This window comes from Tursiops truncatus, chromosome X (genome assembly GCF_011762595.2).
Source record: "Tursiops truncatus isolate mTurTru1 chromosome X, mTurTru1.mat.Y, whole genome shotgun sequence".
Lineage (NCBI taxonomy): Eukaryota > Metazoa > Chordata > Mammalia > Artiodactyla > Delphinidae > Tursiops > Tursiops truncatus.
This window is the reverse complement of record NC_047055.1, coordinates 108,297,611-108,310,345: the sequence shown is the minus strand read 5'-3', so window position 1 is coordinate 108,310,345 and position 12,735 is coordinate 108,297,611. Positions and strand designations below refer to the sequence as shown.

Genomic DNA, 12,735 nt, shown 5'->3' with positions numbered 1-12,735 from the left:
CAACTATACTTCAGTTTTAAAAAACAAAAAATAGAATAAAATCAATTAATGTAATCCATCACATCAACAGACAAAAGAAGGAAAATCACATGATCATATTAATAGATGTAGAAAAAGCATTTGATAAAATCCAATACCCATTCATGACAAAAACTCTCGGCAAACTAGAAATAGAGGGGAACTTCCTCAACTTGATAAAGACTATCTACAAAAACCCTACAGCTGGGCTTCCCTGGTGGCACAGTGGTTGAGAGTCCGCCTGCCGATGCAGGGGACATGGGTTCATGCCCCGGTCCAGGAAGATCCCACATGCCGTGGAGTGGCTGGGCCCGTGAGCCATGGCTGCTGAGTCTGTGCGTCCGGAGCCTGTGCTCCACAACGGGAGAGGCCACAACAGTGAGAGGCCCGCGTACCGCAAAAAAAAAAACAAAACAAAAAAACCCTACAGCTAACGTCATACTCAATGGTGAGAAAATTGAAGTTTTCCCACTAAGATCAGGAATGAGGCAAGGATGTAACCTCTCACCATAGCTTTTCAACATTGTACTGGAAGTCCTAGCTAGTGCAGTAAGACAAGAAAAGGAAATAAAATGTATACAGATTAGGACTTCCCTGGTGGTGCAGTGGTTAAGATTCCGCCTGCCAATGCAGAGGACACGGGTTCGAGCCCTGGTCTGGGAAGATCCCACATGCCGCAGAGCAATTAAGCCTGGGCGCCACAACTACTCAGCTTGCACTCTAAAGCCCACGAGCCACAACTACTGAGCCCACATGCCACAACTACTGAAGCCTGTGCACCTAGAGCCCGTGATCCACAACAAGAGAAGACACCGCAATGAGAAGCCTGCGCACTGCAACAAAGAGTGGCCCCCACTCGACACAACTAGAGAAAGCCCACGCACAGCAATGAAGACCCAACGCAGCCAAACATAAATAAATACATAAATTTAAAAAAATGTATACAGATTGGGGAGGAAGAAATAAAACTGTTTTTCTTCACAGATGACATAATCATCTATGTATAAAATTTTAAAGAATTGACCAAAAAAACCTCCTAGAATAAGCAATTATAGAAAGATTGCAGAATACAAGGTTAATTAATATACAAAAGTCAATCACTTTCCTATATACCAGCAATGAACAAGTGGACTTTGAAATGAGAACATATTACTGTTTACATTAGCACGCCCCAACAAATAAAATACTTAGGTATAAATCTAACAAAATGTGTACAAGATCTATGTGAGAAAAACTACAAAACCCTGATGAAAAATATCAAAGAACAAAATAAATGGAAATGTATTTCATGTTCATGGATAGGAAGGCTCAACAGTGACAAGATGTCATTTCTTCCCAACTTGATCTATAGATTCAATGCAATCCCAACCAAAATACCAACAAGTTATTTTGTGGCTAATGATAAACTGATAGTACAGTTTATTTGGAGAGGGAAAAGACCCAGAATAGCCAAATCAATATTGGAGGAAAAGAACAAAGTTGGAAGACTGGCATTACTCAACTTCAGTACTTACTGTGAAGCTACAGTAATCAAGAAGGTGTGGTATTGGTGAAAAAATGGATAAATAGATCAATGGAATGAAATAGCCCAGAGATAGACCCACATAAATACAGTCAACTGATCTTCGACAAAGGAGCAAAGGTAATACAATGAACAAAGATAGTCTTTTCAACAAATGGTGCTGTAACAACTGGACATCCACATGCAAAATAAGGAATCTAAATACGGATCTTATACTCTTCACAAAAATTAGCTCAAAATGGATCATAGATCAAAATGTAGAACACAAAAGCATGAAACTCGTAGAAGATGATATATGAGAAAACCTAGATGACCTTAGGTATGGCAGTGACTTTTTAGATACAACACCAAACACACAAACCATCAAAGACACAACTGATAAACTGGACTTCATTAAAATTAAAAATTTCTGCTCTGCAAAAGGCCATGTGAATGGAATGAGAAAAACCACAGAGTGGGAGAAAATATTTGAAAAAGACACAACTGATAAAGGGCTATTATCCAAACTACACAAAGAACTCTTAAAACTCAACAATAAGAAAATGAACAACCTGATTAAGAAATGCAAAAAAGATCTGAATAGACACCTCACCAAAAAAGATATACAGATGTTAAGTAAGCAAATGAAAAGATGTTCTCCATCACATGTCATCAGGAAATTACAAAATAAAACAACAATGAGATACCACTATACCCCAATTAAAATGGCCAAAGTACAAAATACTGACAACACCAAATGCTGGTGAGGATTTGGAGCACCAGGAATTCTCATTCATTGCTGGTGGGAACGCAAAATGGTACAGCTACTTTGGAAGACTGTTTGGCAGTGTCTAACAAAGCTAAACATACTCTTAACATATGATCTAGCAATCACACTCCTTGGTATTTACCAAACTGCATTGAAAACTTATGTCCATACAAAAACCCGCACATAGATGTTTATAGCAGCTTTATTCATAATTGCCAAAACATGAATGCAACCAAGATGTCCTTCAGTAGGCAAAAGGATAAACAAACTGTGGCACATCCAGACAACGGAATATTACCCAGTGCTAAAAAGAAATGAGCCAACAAGCCATGGGGTAACCTTAAACACATTACTAAGTGAAAGAAGCCAATCTGAAAACGATACAGACTGTATGATTCCAATTACACGACATTTTGGAAAAGGCAAAACTATGGAGACAGTAAAAAGATCAGTGGTTGCCAGGGGTTGGGTGGGGGATAGATGAATAGGCAGAGTGCAGAGGATTTTTAAGGCACTGCAACTGTTCTGTATGATACTACAATGGTGGATATATGTCATAATACATTTGTCCAAACCCAAAGAATGTAAAATACCAAGCGTGAACTCTAACGTATTAAACTATGGACTTTGGGTGATAATAACATGTCAATGTAGGTTCATGGACTGTAAAAAATGTACTACCCTGGTGGCAGATGTTGATAGCGGGGAGGCTGTGCGTGAGTGCGTAAATGGGAACCTTTGTACTTTCTGCTCAGTTTTGCTGTGAACGTAAAGCTTCCCTTAAAAATAAAGTCTATTAATTTTTGAAAATGTTAAAATTTACGGTATTCCAGAAATTACATATTTTACAACTATTTAAACTTAGGATGGAAAATTTTAGATGTCAGCTTAAAAATCTGTAAGAAGGTGTATAGTTTTTCAAAATCCTTTTTGGGATTGTGGGGAACAAAGAGTGAAGACTCTTAAGTCTAAGAACGGTTTTCAACAAAGGCCTCAGCATCCGCTAGGAAGCATTTTTGGAAATCTGTAGGGCATCTTTAGTTGTCACTATGATTGGAGGCAGCAATTGGCATTTAGTGGGCAGGGTGCCAACAATGTTAAACATCTTTTTTTAAGTATTTATTTAATTTATTTATTTGTTTGGCTGCACCGGGTCTTAGCTGCGGCATGCAGGATCTTCGTTGCAGCATGCAGGGGTCTTTAGTTGCGGCATGCGGGGGTCTTTAGTTGCGGCATGTGGGATCTAGTTCCCTGACCAGGGATCGAACCCAGGCCCCCTGCATTGGGAGCATGGAGTCTTAGCCACTGGACCATCAGGGAAGTCCCTAAACATCTTGCTATGTGTGGGGCAGCCCCACATGAGAATTTTCTAACATCCTGTAAGATGTCTGAATGTCTCTGCATAATTATTTTAAATTATTTGAATCTAGACCCTAATTTTGTTTTACATATAACTGCAAAGTATTTCTAGAACAGCTGTGATAAATGCTGAATTTTAGAGGAAGGCAACTACTATATACATCAAAGGAAGATTGTTCTTTGTCATGGGATTTGAGCTACCATGCCCCTGTAGAAATCTGCCTACACACAGGTGGTTGGAGATTCTGTTTAACAGACTAGGAATCAAATAAAATTAAATTAGTGGAGACACATGAAATATAGGCTTACACTGAATTTTTAAAAATTTTTATTATTTTTATTTTTGGCTGTGTTGGGTCTTTGTTGCTGTGTGCAGGCTTTCTCTGGTTGTGGCAAGCGGGGGCTACTCTTCGTTGCGGTGTGTGGGCTTCTCATTGCAGTGGCTTCTCTTATTGCGGAGCACGGGCTCTAGGCACATGGGCTTCAGTAGTTGTGGCTCACAGGCTCTAGAGCTCAGGCTCAGTAGTTGTGGCGCACGGGCTTAGTTGCTCCACGGCATGTGGGATCTTCCTGGGCCAGGGCTCGAACCCGTGTCCCCTGCATTGGCAGGCGAATTCTTAACCACTGTGCCACCAGGGAAGCCCAGCTGACACTGAATTTTATTTTTTTTATAAATTTATTTTTTTTATTTTTGGCTGTGTTGGGTCTTTGCTGCTGCATGCTGGCTTTCTCTAGTTGTGGCGAGCGGGGGCTACTCTTCGTTGCAGTGCGTGGGCTTCTCATTGTGGTGGCTTCTCTTGTTGCAAAGCATGGGCTCTAGGCATGTGGGCTTCAGTAGTTGTGACACATGGGCTCAGTAGTTGTGGCTCACAGGCTCTAGAGCTCAGGCTCAGTAGTTGTGGCGCACGGGCTTAGTTGCTCCGTGGCATGTGGGATCTTCCTAGACCAGGGCTCGAACCCGTGTCCCCTGCATTGGCAGGCAGATTCTTAACCACTGTGCCACCAGGGAAGTCCCTACACTGAATTTTATTAATAGGGTGGTTAAAAATATTTCACAGTAGACTTCCCAGGTGGTGCAGTGGTAGAGAGTCCGCCTGCCAATGCAGGGGACACGGGTTCGTGCCCCGGTCCGGAAAGATCCCGCATGCCACGGAGTGGCTGGGCCCGTGAGCCATGGCCGCTGAGCCTGCGCGTCCGGAGCCTGTGGTCCGCAACGGGAGAGGCCACGACAGTGAGAGGCCCGCCTACCGCAAAAAAAAAAAAAAAAAAACAAAAACAAATAACGCATCTAGTTGTCACTACCACGTTTTCTCCACTTGTCCCAACATTCTCATATAGGCTGGTGGGAAGATCACCACACAAGGAAGGTTCTGTGCTCTGGCTTTCATGTGCCCTTCACTTCATTCAAGTCTCTGCACAGGTGTCAACACTCCAGAGGGTCCTCCCCTGACCTCCATACCTGAAATGTCCCTCCTTGCCCCACCAGCCACTCTTTCCCCTTACCCTATTTTACATTTCTTCATAGAACCCCTACCTCTGCCTCCCCTTCAGACTCTAAGTGTCTGCCTCCCCTTCAGACTCTAAGTTCTCTTGAGGACACAGTCTGCTTCGATCATGGCTGCATTCTCAGTGTACAGAAGAATGCCTGGCACATAGTAGGAGCTCGAAAAATAGTTGTTAAGTGAAGGAATCATTCAGTAAATCAGAGAAAGCATTGTCGCCTAGTGACCTGGACAGCTACTGATATTACTTCACTGCTTTCTCCAATTTACCTGAACGTACTGAAAGTCACATTTTTCCTTTGCCTTTACTTTTGATGTGCTAACCCAGGGCCGGGGCAGTGTTCCCGTTAAGTGTTGCCTAAACCTAACCACCTCCAAACTTGGGTTGCCAAAATGACCAAAGCCCAACCACTGCAGAGGTCTCCCCAGGACCCCAGCAGCTTAGGACCAGACTCCAGGTGGTAGTGCTCATGCAAGAAATGATTTTCCGCTCAAAATAAAGGGAAATGAACTGCCTCGTATCACCTCTTCCTTCTGGAAAGAACTCCATTCAATAACCACATGGTCACCATGCTTGGCAAAATCTGCAAAAGATTCCTCTCAAATATACAAAAAGTAGTTTTAAACTTGTAGAAGATAACTATATATATATATATATATATATATTTGTGTGTGTATGTGTGTGTGTGTGTGTGGTACGCAGGCCTCTCACCGTGGTGGCCTCTCCCGTTGCGGAGCACAGGCTCCGGACGCGCAGGCTCAGCGGCCATGGCTCACGGGCCCAGCCGCTCCGCGGCATGTGGGATCTTCCCAGACCGGGGCACGAACCCGTGTCCCCTGCATCGGCAGGCGGACTCTCAACCACTGTGCCACCAGGGAAGCCCAACAAAATATTTTTAAAAACAGATATGTAGTCTCTTACCATCACCTTTTCCCCTCACGGTAGAGGTCTAAGGGTTGATGGTGTCTAGTTCATGTAATGCCAAAAAAATGATTATAGTGAAAGGAAATGGTGTTTCCAGAAGCTACAGAGATGAGACCCAGGTCTTGCAGGTCAGAAACTTTCCCTTTTACCCAAATTGAAATCTGTAGGCCTTTTGGAAGAAGAAAATTTTATGTCTAACTGCCCTTCTCTCTCCACAAGCTTATGAAATCAGTCAGTTCCTTCATTGTAAACCAAGATTACCTGGGTATATAAATCTCTATTTCTTTAATACACAGCACATAAATTCAACTAATTGGGACTGCTGTAAGCCACTACCATTAGCACAACATGGTCCTAAGTACTGTGGGTCACACCAAGGAAACAGACAATGACCTTACTTACCATTAATCATCCTGAATCCCCTCAGGTCTCTAAGATTTGAAATCAGAATAATATTGCTTTTCTCCTAACCCTCTAGGAAATTTCAGAAACAGAAATTGGATCATGCCTCAAACACAAGAAGGCATAAATGGAGAACATGAAGCAGTTACCCTTGGTGGTATTATTCGTCTTTCTCTGGGAATCAATGGTTTATAATCTGAGGACGTAATTTCCCCTATGGTTTTTTAAATATCATTTTAAATTTCACGCAGTGAACAAGCGACGCAATATAGGCTGAACTGGGAGCATTTACAATGTGAGGTGTTAATGATGGAAGTCTGAAAGGGGTCCTTTTCAGGAAGCACATTATACAAGAGTTTTCTAGACAAAGACAAAATGCACTTCTTACCTCCTACCAACAAGTAGCTGTTGGGAAACAGTGTTTTTGCTTGCATAAGTGCCCTTGCATGACCTGAGTGGAAGAGGTCAAATATTCCATCTGCGTATACTCTGACAGGTCTGTCAACTGTGGAAGAAAGAAAACATCATCAACAGAACTGCAGAATAAGGAATCCCAGTCACCCGATCCTTCCATCAGTACAGCACTGTAATAAGGTTTACCTGGAGAAAACACAATGTCTACAAACCATCAGTTTCATATTAGTGCACGAAATTAACTTTACCAAGAGGTTCTTCTAAGGACATCGAAGCAGAGTAAAAACGTAACAAAATTAAGATTGACCCAGAACACACATTTTTAGCCGCACAGCACTGGGGAGTTTTCTTGATCCAGAGTAGAGTCTCAGGTGGCTGAGCTGGCAGATTCAGACACACCAGACATAACCAAAGGGTTGACAGAGTCAGCCCAGCAGGAATATCGAGGTACGAGTGACTGAGGAGCTCAATGAAAAGGACAAATGACTTTATCCTCGAGTCTGGCAGTCCTGAACTAAGACCCAGAGTCCTATTCCCAAAGGCAAAGACACAGCTGTGCACCTCTTCCAAGTCACCATGGCAGCGTAAAATCAGCCTTGGTAGGAGTATTTACACCATAGAGATTGGCAAATGCTCAAATCAGGGCTTATTTCCCCCTGGAGGGTCAGTTGTTAAACATTTACCAGCATACACTGCACAAAGGTCACTCCCTATTCTCTTTGGTATCCTAAGACATGGGGCGGGGTGTACATGCCCCAAGGGGAGGAGTGTCAGGGAGCAAAAGTTACATGGGGGTGGGTGCTCAGGGTTGGAGGTGAGTGACCCACACTACAGTCATTCCTAGGGAGAAGGGTCAAGAGCAAATCGGCCACAAGAGACATTCTCACTGTGCTTGGGAAGTGCTATTTCTTGAGGAAGAGGGACACACTTCACCAGAGCTTCCCGGGAGCCAGGAGACTGCACTAGGAACCGCAGGATGACACTTTTGCTGAGTCAGCCAAAGACCATCCCCTCTGGCAAGAGGGAGACATAGGGAGGTAGAGGGGCTGGGTGCCAACTTTTACTTTTACACCATTTTGGATTCTCAGCAAAGGAACTAGAAAATGAAAATATGGCGAACGACAAACTAAACGTGGCAAACTGAACACACGCACACTTAGCTCCACTTCCGCTCTAACACCACAAGAATTACAGAGAAAGAATTAAAAAGGGATAATCCCGCAAGGGCAGAGGAAACAAGAAAGGCAATGAGAGTGGATTAGAGATGTCAACAACATTTTGGAAAGTTGATTGTCAAGTGCTGAATATCTACAGAGAACAAGAATCAGAGGTGGGGCAGGTAGGGAAAGGGATTGCTGGTTGGTTTGTTTTACGAGCCTAAGAGTCCTACTAACTTTTTAAACTAGATGCACGTATTATATCGATGTTATAAATTTTAAAAAAAGAAATCAATGCACACTTCTGTTGAATGATCTTTAAGGCTCAGATTTAAAACTGTGATTATTTCTTGATGTAATACAACCTCGCTAAATTAGAACATAAATTGAAAGGAATATTACATTAATATATTCAGATGGTACAATGTTTCTAATAAATTAAATTTCTCTAATAAACAAAACTCGAGAGACTTTCTGTCAGATAGGGAATTGCAATTATTCCCAATTATACACCGTTTTGAACAAAGAGAATTGCCTTCACAGGATTATACTGTATTCTAAATAAGGCACGGTAAATAGAAAATACTTTGAAATAACAAACTGTCTAATGAGGGATCCTTGGTTTCAAAGCTCTTATTCAATTTGAACTCAATTGAGGAAAATTTGTTTTAAGATATAAACCCCAGGGGGAAGCAGGTGGCAGTTTTGCAGAACTTTGTGTTATTGATTCAGAAGTGATCAAGATAAATAAATTCAGGAAGCAGGGAGGAAAGAAAAGTAAAGAAAGACGATATAATTACTGAGAAAAAAGGCCATTTAGTAAATTTGTGAAGAGTATCTGTGGAGTTGATTTTGCAGTAAGCTCACTTTTTAAAATTGTGGTGTGTTAGCAATTTCTAGACTGGGAAATTCTGCAGGACCAAAAAAAAAAAAAATCCCTCATCTCTTCAACAAGTAAACTTCAAGAAAAAAAAAAAGAAGAGGGAAAGAGATAGAGGGGGGGACTTGGAGATTAAAAGATATTTAAAAAACACCTCAACATATTGTAATATATAGACATTATTTGGATTTGGGTTCAAACAAACTATAAATAAATGATGACATAAGATAACTGGAAATTGGAACACTGGATATTTGATGATATTAAAGAATTGCTGTTAATTTTTTAGGTGAGATAATGATATAGTGGTTATGCCTTAAAAAAAAACGCAGAGTTCTTATTTTTTAAGACATATATACACAAGTATTTATGGATGAAATAATAGGAAGCCTGGGATTTTGTTTCAAATAATTCAAGAGGGGAGAGTTGATGAGGGAAGGCTACAGGATGGTGGTTGTTAGGTATGGGTGATGGACACATGAAGGTTCATTATATTGTTCTACTTTTGTGAATGTTTGAAATTCTCCATAATATTTTTTAATAGACTGTGGCTTTGTAAGTTAGTTGGTACGTTTATTTGTTTTACTCTTTTGTTCGAGGTTTTTCTGGACATCCTTTTAGGCATCTGGGGACTCTCTAGAGGGTCTGTGCTGGGAACCACCGGCCTGTGAAGCTAGAGGTTTGGCAATGATCAAAAGGTGGGGCACACCTATTCCATGGCCATGGTGGAGAGACCTTAAGGTAGCTCCCACTGACCCCCACACCTCCTGCTGTTCACACTTTTGTGAGATCCCCTCCCTTTGAAGTGGGAGTGGGACCCATGCCTTGCTTCTAACCAGGAGAATATGACAAAGGTGATAGATGTCTCTCCCATGGTTATGTTATAGTATATAAGACTCCATTTTGCTAGCAGACTCATCCTTTCTTCCTTGGTGGCTTTGAAGAAGCAAGCTGCCATATTTTGAGAGGGCCATGTGGCAAGGAACTGCAGGTGTCGTCTAGGAGCCGAGGGTGGTCTTGGGCTGACAACCAGCAAGAAGCTAGATCCTTGGTCTTAGAGTTACAAGGAAATAAATTCTGCCAACAACCTGAGTGAGCTCGGAAGCAGATCTAGCAGATCCACCAGTCAAGCTTCCAGATGAGAACTGAGCCCTGGCTGACACCTTGAATGCAGCCTTGTGAAACCCTGAGCAGGAGACTCGGCTAAGCCAGGCTTGGACTCCTGATCCATGGAAACTGCGACATAATGAATGTGCAGTGTTTTAAGCCATTAGGTCTGTGGTAATATGTTACATAGCATCTCACACCATATACAGTAATTAACTCTAAATGGATCACAGACCTAAACGTAAAGCTAAAACTACAAAACTCCTAGAAGAAAACAGGAGAAAATCTTAGTGACTTAGAATTTGACAAAAATTTCTTAAATAGGAACCAAAAAGGACATAGTATAAAACAAAAAAAAAGTTATATATTAAACCTCATTTAAAACTTTTACTCTTCAAAAGACATTTTTACACAAATGAAAAGCAAGTCTTAGGGAGAAAATATCTGCAAAATATGTATCTGATATAAGACTTGTATCTGGAATATATAAAGAACCCTCAAAACTCAATACTAAGATAAACAACTCATTTTTTTTTTTTTTTTTTTTTTTTTTTTTTTTTTTTTTTTGCGGTATGAGGGCCTCTCACTGTTGTGGCCTCTCCCATTGCAGAGCACAGGCTCCGGATGCTCAGGCCCAGCGGCCATGGCTCACGGGCCCAGCCACTCTGCGGCATGTGGGATCTTCCCAGACCAGGGAATGAACCCGTGTCCCCTGCATCGGCAGGCGGACTCTCAACCACTGCGCCACCAGGGAAGCCCCAACAACTCATTTTTAAAAGGGCAAAAAAAGGGCTTCCCTGGCGGCGCAGTGGTTGGGAATCCGCCTGCCGATGCAGGGGACACGGGTTCGTGCCCCGGTCCGGGAAGATTCCACATGCCGCGGAGCGGCTGGGCCCATGGGCCGTGGCCGCTAAGCCTGCGCGGCCGGAGCCTGTGCTCCGCAACGGGAGAGGCCACAACAGTGAGAGGCCTGCGTATCGGGGGGAAAAAAAAAAAAGCTACAGAAAGGGCAAAAAAATTTCAACAGACATTTCACCAAAGAAAATAAATAGATGAATGGCAAATGAGCACATGAAAAGATCCTCAATACCATTAGTCATTAGGGAAATACAAATTAAAGCAACCCTGAGATACTGCTTCATACTCACTAGAATGACTAAAAACTATGGATCATACCAAGTGCTGATGAGGATATCGAGCAACTGGAACACTCATACACTGCTGCTGGGAATGTAAATGGTACAAATACATTGGAAAGCAGTTGGGCAGTTGGTTAAAAAGTTAAACATACACATACCATACGGCAAGATAGGAGGCAGTCACCAACTACAGTACATCTCAATTCACATTTTTGTAGGGCATGTTATGGTGTTTCTTGGTATTGTTTCAGATTCAGGCAACAATAAAAGGGTGATTATTCATTTTTTATTATGGCTCTTAAAATGCAGCTTATTAAAAATGCCTTAAAAGTACATATGATTTACAGAGCACGTGTATTTCACTTAATCTTTCCATCAAGTCTGTGAGGTAGGTAGAGGAGAGTGGACTTACTATCCTCTCTCATAGAGGGGAAAATGGAAGCTCAGCGAAGCTGAGCAGCTTACCCAGCATCATATAACCAACCTATGATGGAGTGTGAGTGCAAACCAAACGCCACTGCTCTTTCTTCTAACTCATGATGCCTTCTAGAAAACGACATGCCATTATGGAGTCTTTTAAAAAAAGAGAGAGAGAGAAAGACTGTTACTGAATGCCCAGTAATTATGGTAACGGGTATTGTTTTTGTGTACAGCTGATGTGCAAAAGAGGTGGCATAAAATTTAACCTTTTAAAATCTAATAGTTACCTATCTCACAAAGTTTACATAGTTTTATATAAACTTAATCATTTCCTTCTACTTATAGCCAGCGATGCTCTTTTCAATAAATGATGATTGATGTTTGCTTTTCAAAATACATTAAATTTAAGTTAAAAAAGAAAGAGTACGTTTTTTAAAAAATTAAGTAAATTACAGTACAGGTGGCACAGAAATAAGGCAAAATTCATTCAGGTGGCTCTTGAAGAATGAATTTGGAAAACTACACATATCACTGTGTGAACAGAATAATACAAATTCCCTTTCTGTGAAGGAAAATAGGAAATCAGAACTCAGTTTCCCTTTAAGAAAAAATGTCAGCTTTAATGAAAATGAACCTATGAAGCAATCGCTTGGGCTTTTCCTTTATCTCCAGGCAGATTACTGATTTTCTCTGTCTCAGGATACATACTAAACCTTAGAGGGTCATACCTCCACAGCTGGACTATTTGAGCTAAGATCAAAGGTGCCAGTTCCACTCAACAACAAAAAACAAACAACCCAACTGAAAAATGGGCAGAAGACCTAAATAGACATTTCTCCAAAGAAGACATACAGATGGCCAAGAAGCACATGAAAAGATGCTCAACATCACTAATTATTAGAGAAATGCAAATCAAAACTACAATGAGGTATCACCTCACACCACTCAGAATGGCCATCATTAAAAAGTCTACAAATAAATGCTGGAGAGGGTGCAGAGAAAAGGGAACCCTCCTACACTGCTCGTAGGAATGTAAATTGGTGCAGCCACTATGGAAAACAGTATGGAGGTTCCTCAAAAAACTAAAAATAGAGTTGCCATATGATCCAGCAATCCCACTCCTGGGCATATACCCAGACAAA

General features: G+C 41.5%; 1 protein-coding gene across 5 annotated transcripts in view; it reads right to left on the bottom strand.

The window, feature by feature from the left end:
* Positions 1 to 12,735, bottom strand: part of PCYT1B (phosphate cytidylyltransferase 1B, choline) — a 142,848-nt gene that overhangs the window by 80,403 nt on the left and 49,710 nt on the right. For all 5 annotated transcript variants that reach the window (XM_073799159.1, XM_073799157.1, XM_073799160.1 and 2 more), the window contains exon 3: positions 6,865 to 6,981. In XM_073799159.1, the coding sequence (XP_073655260.1) occupies positions 6,865 to 6,981 (117 nt within the window). The remainder of the gene's footprint in view (positions 1 to 6,864; positions 6,982 to 12,735) is intronic.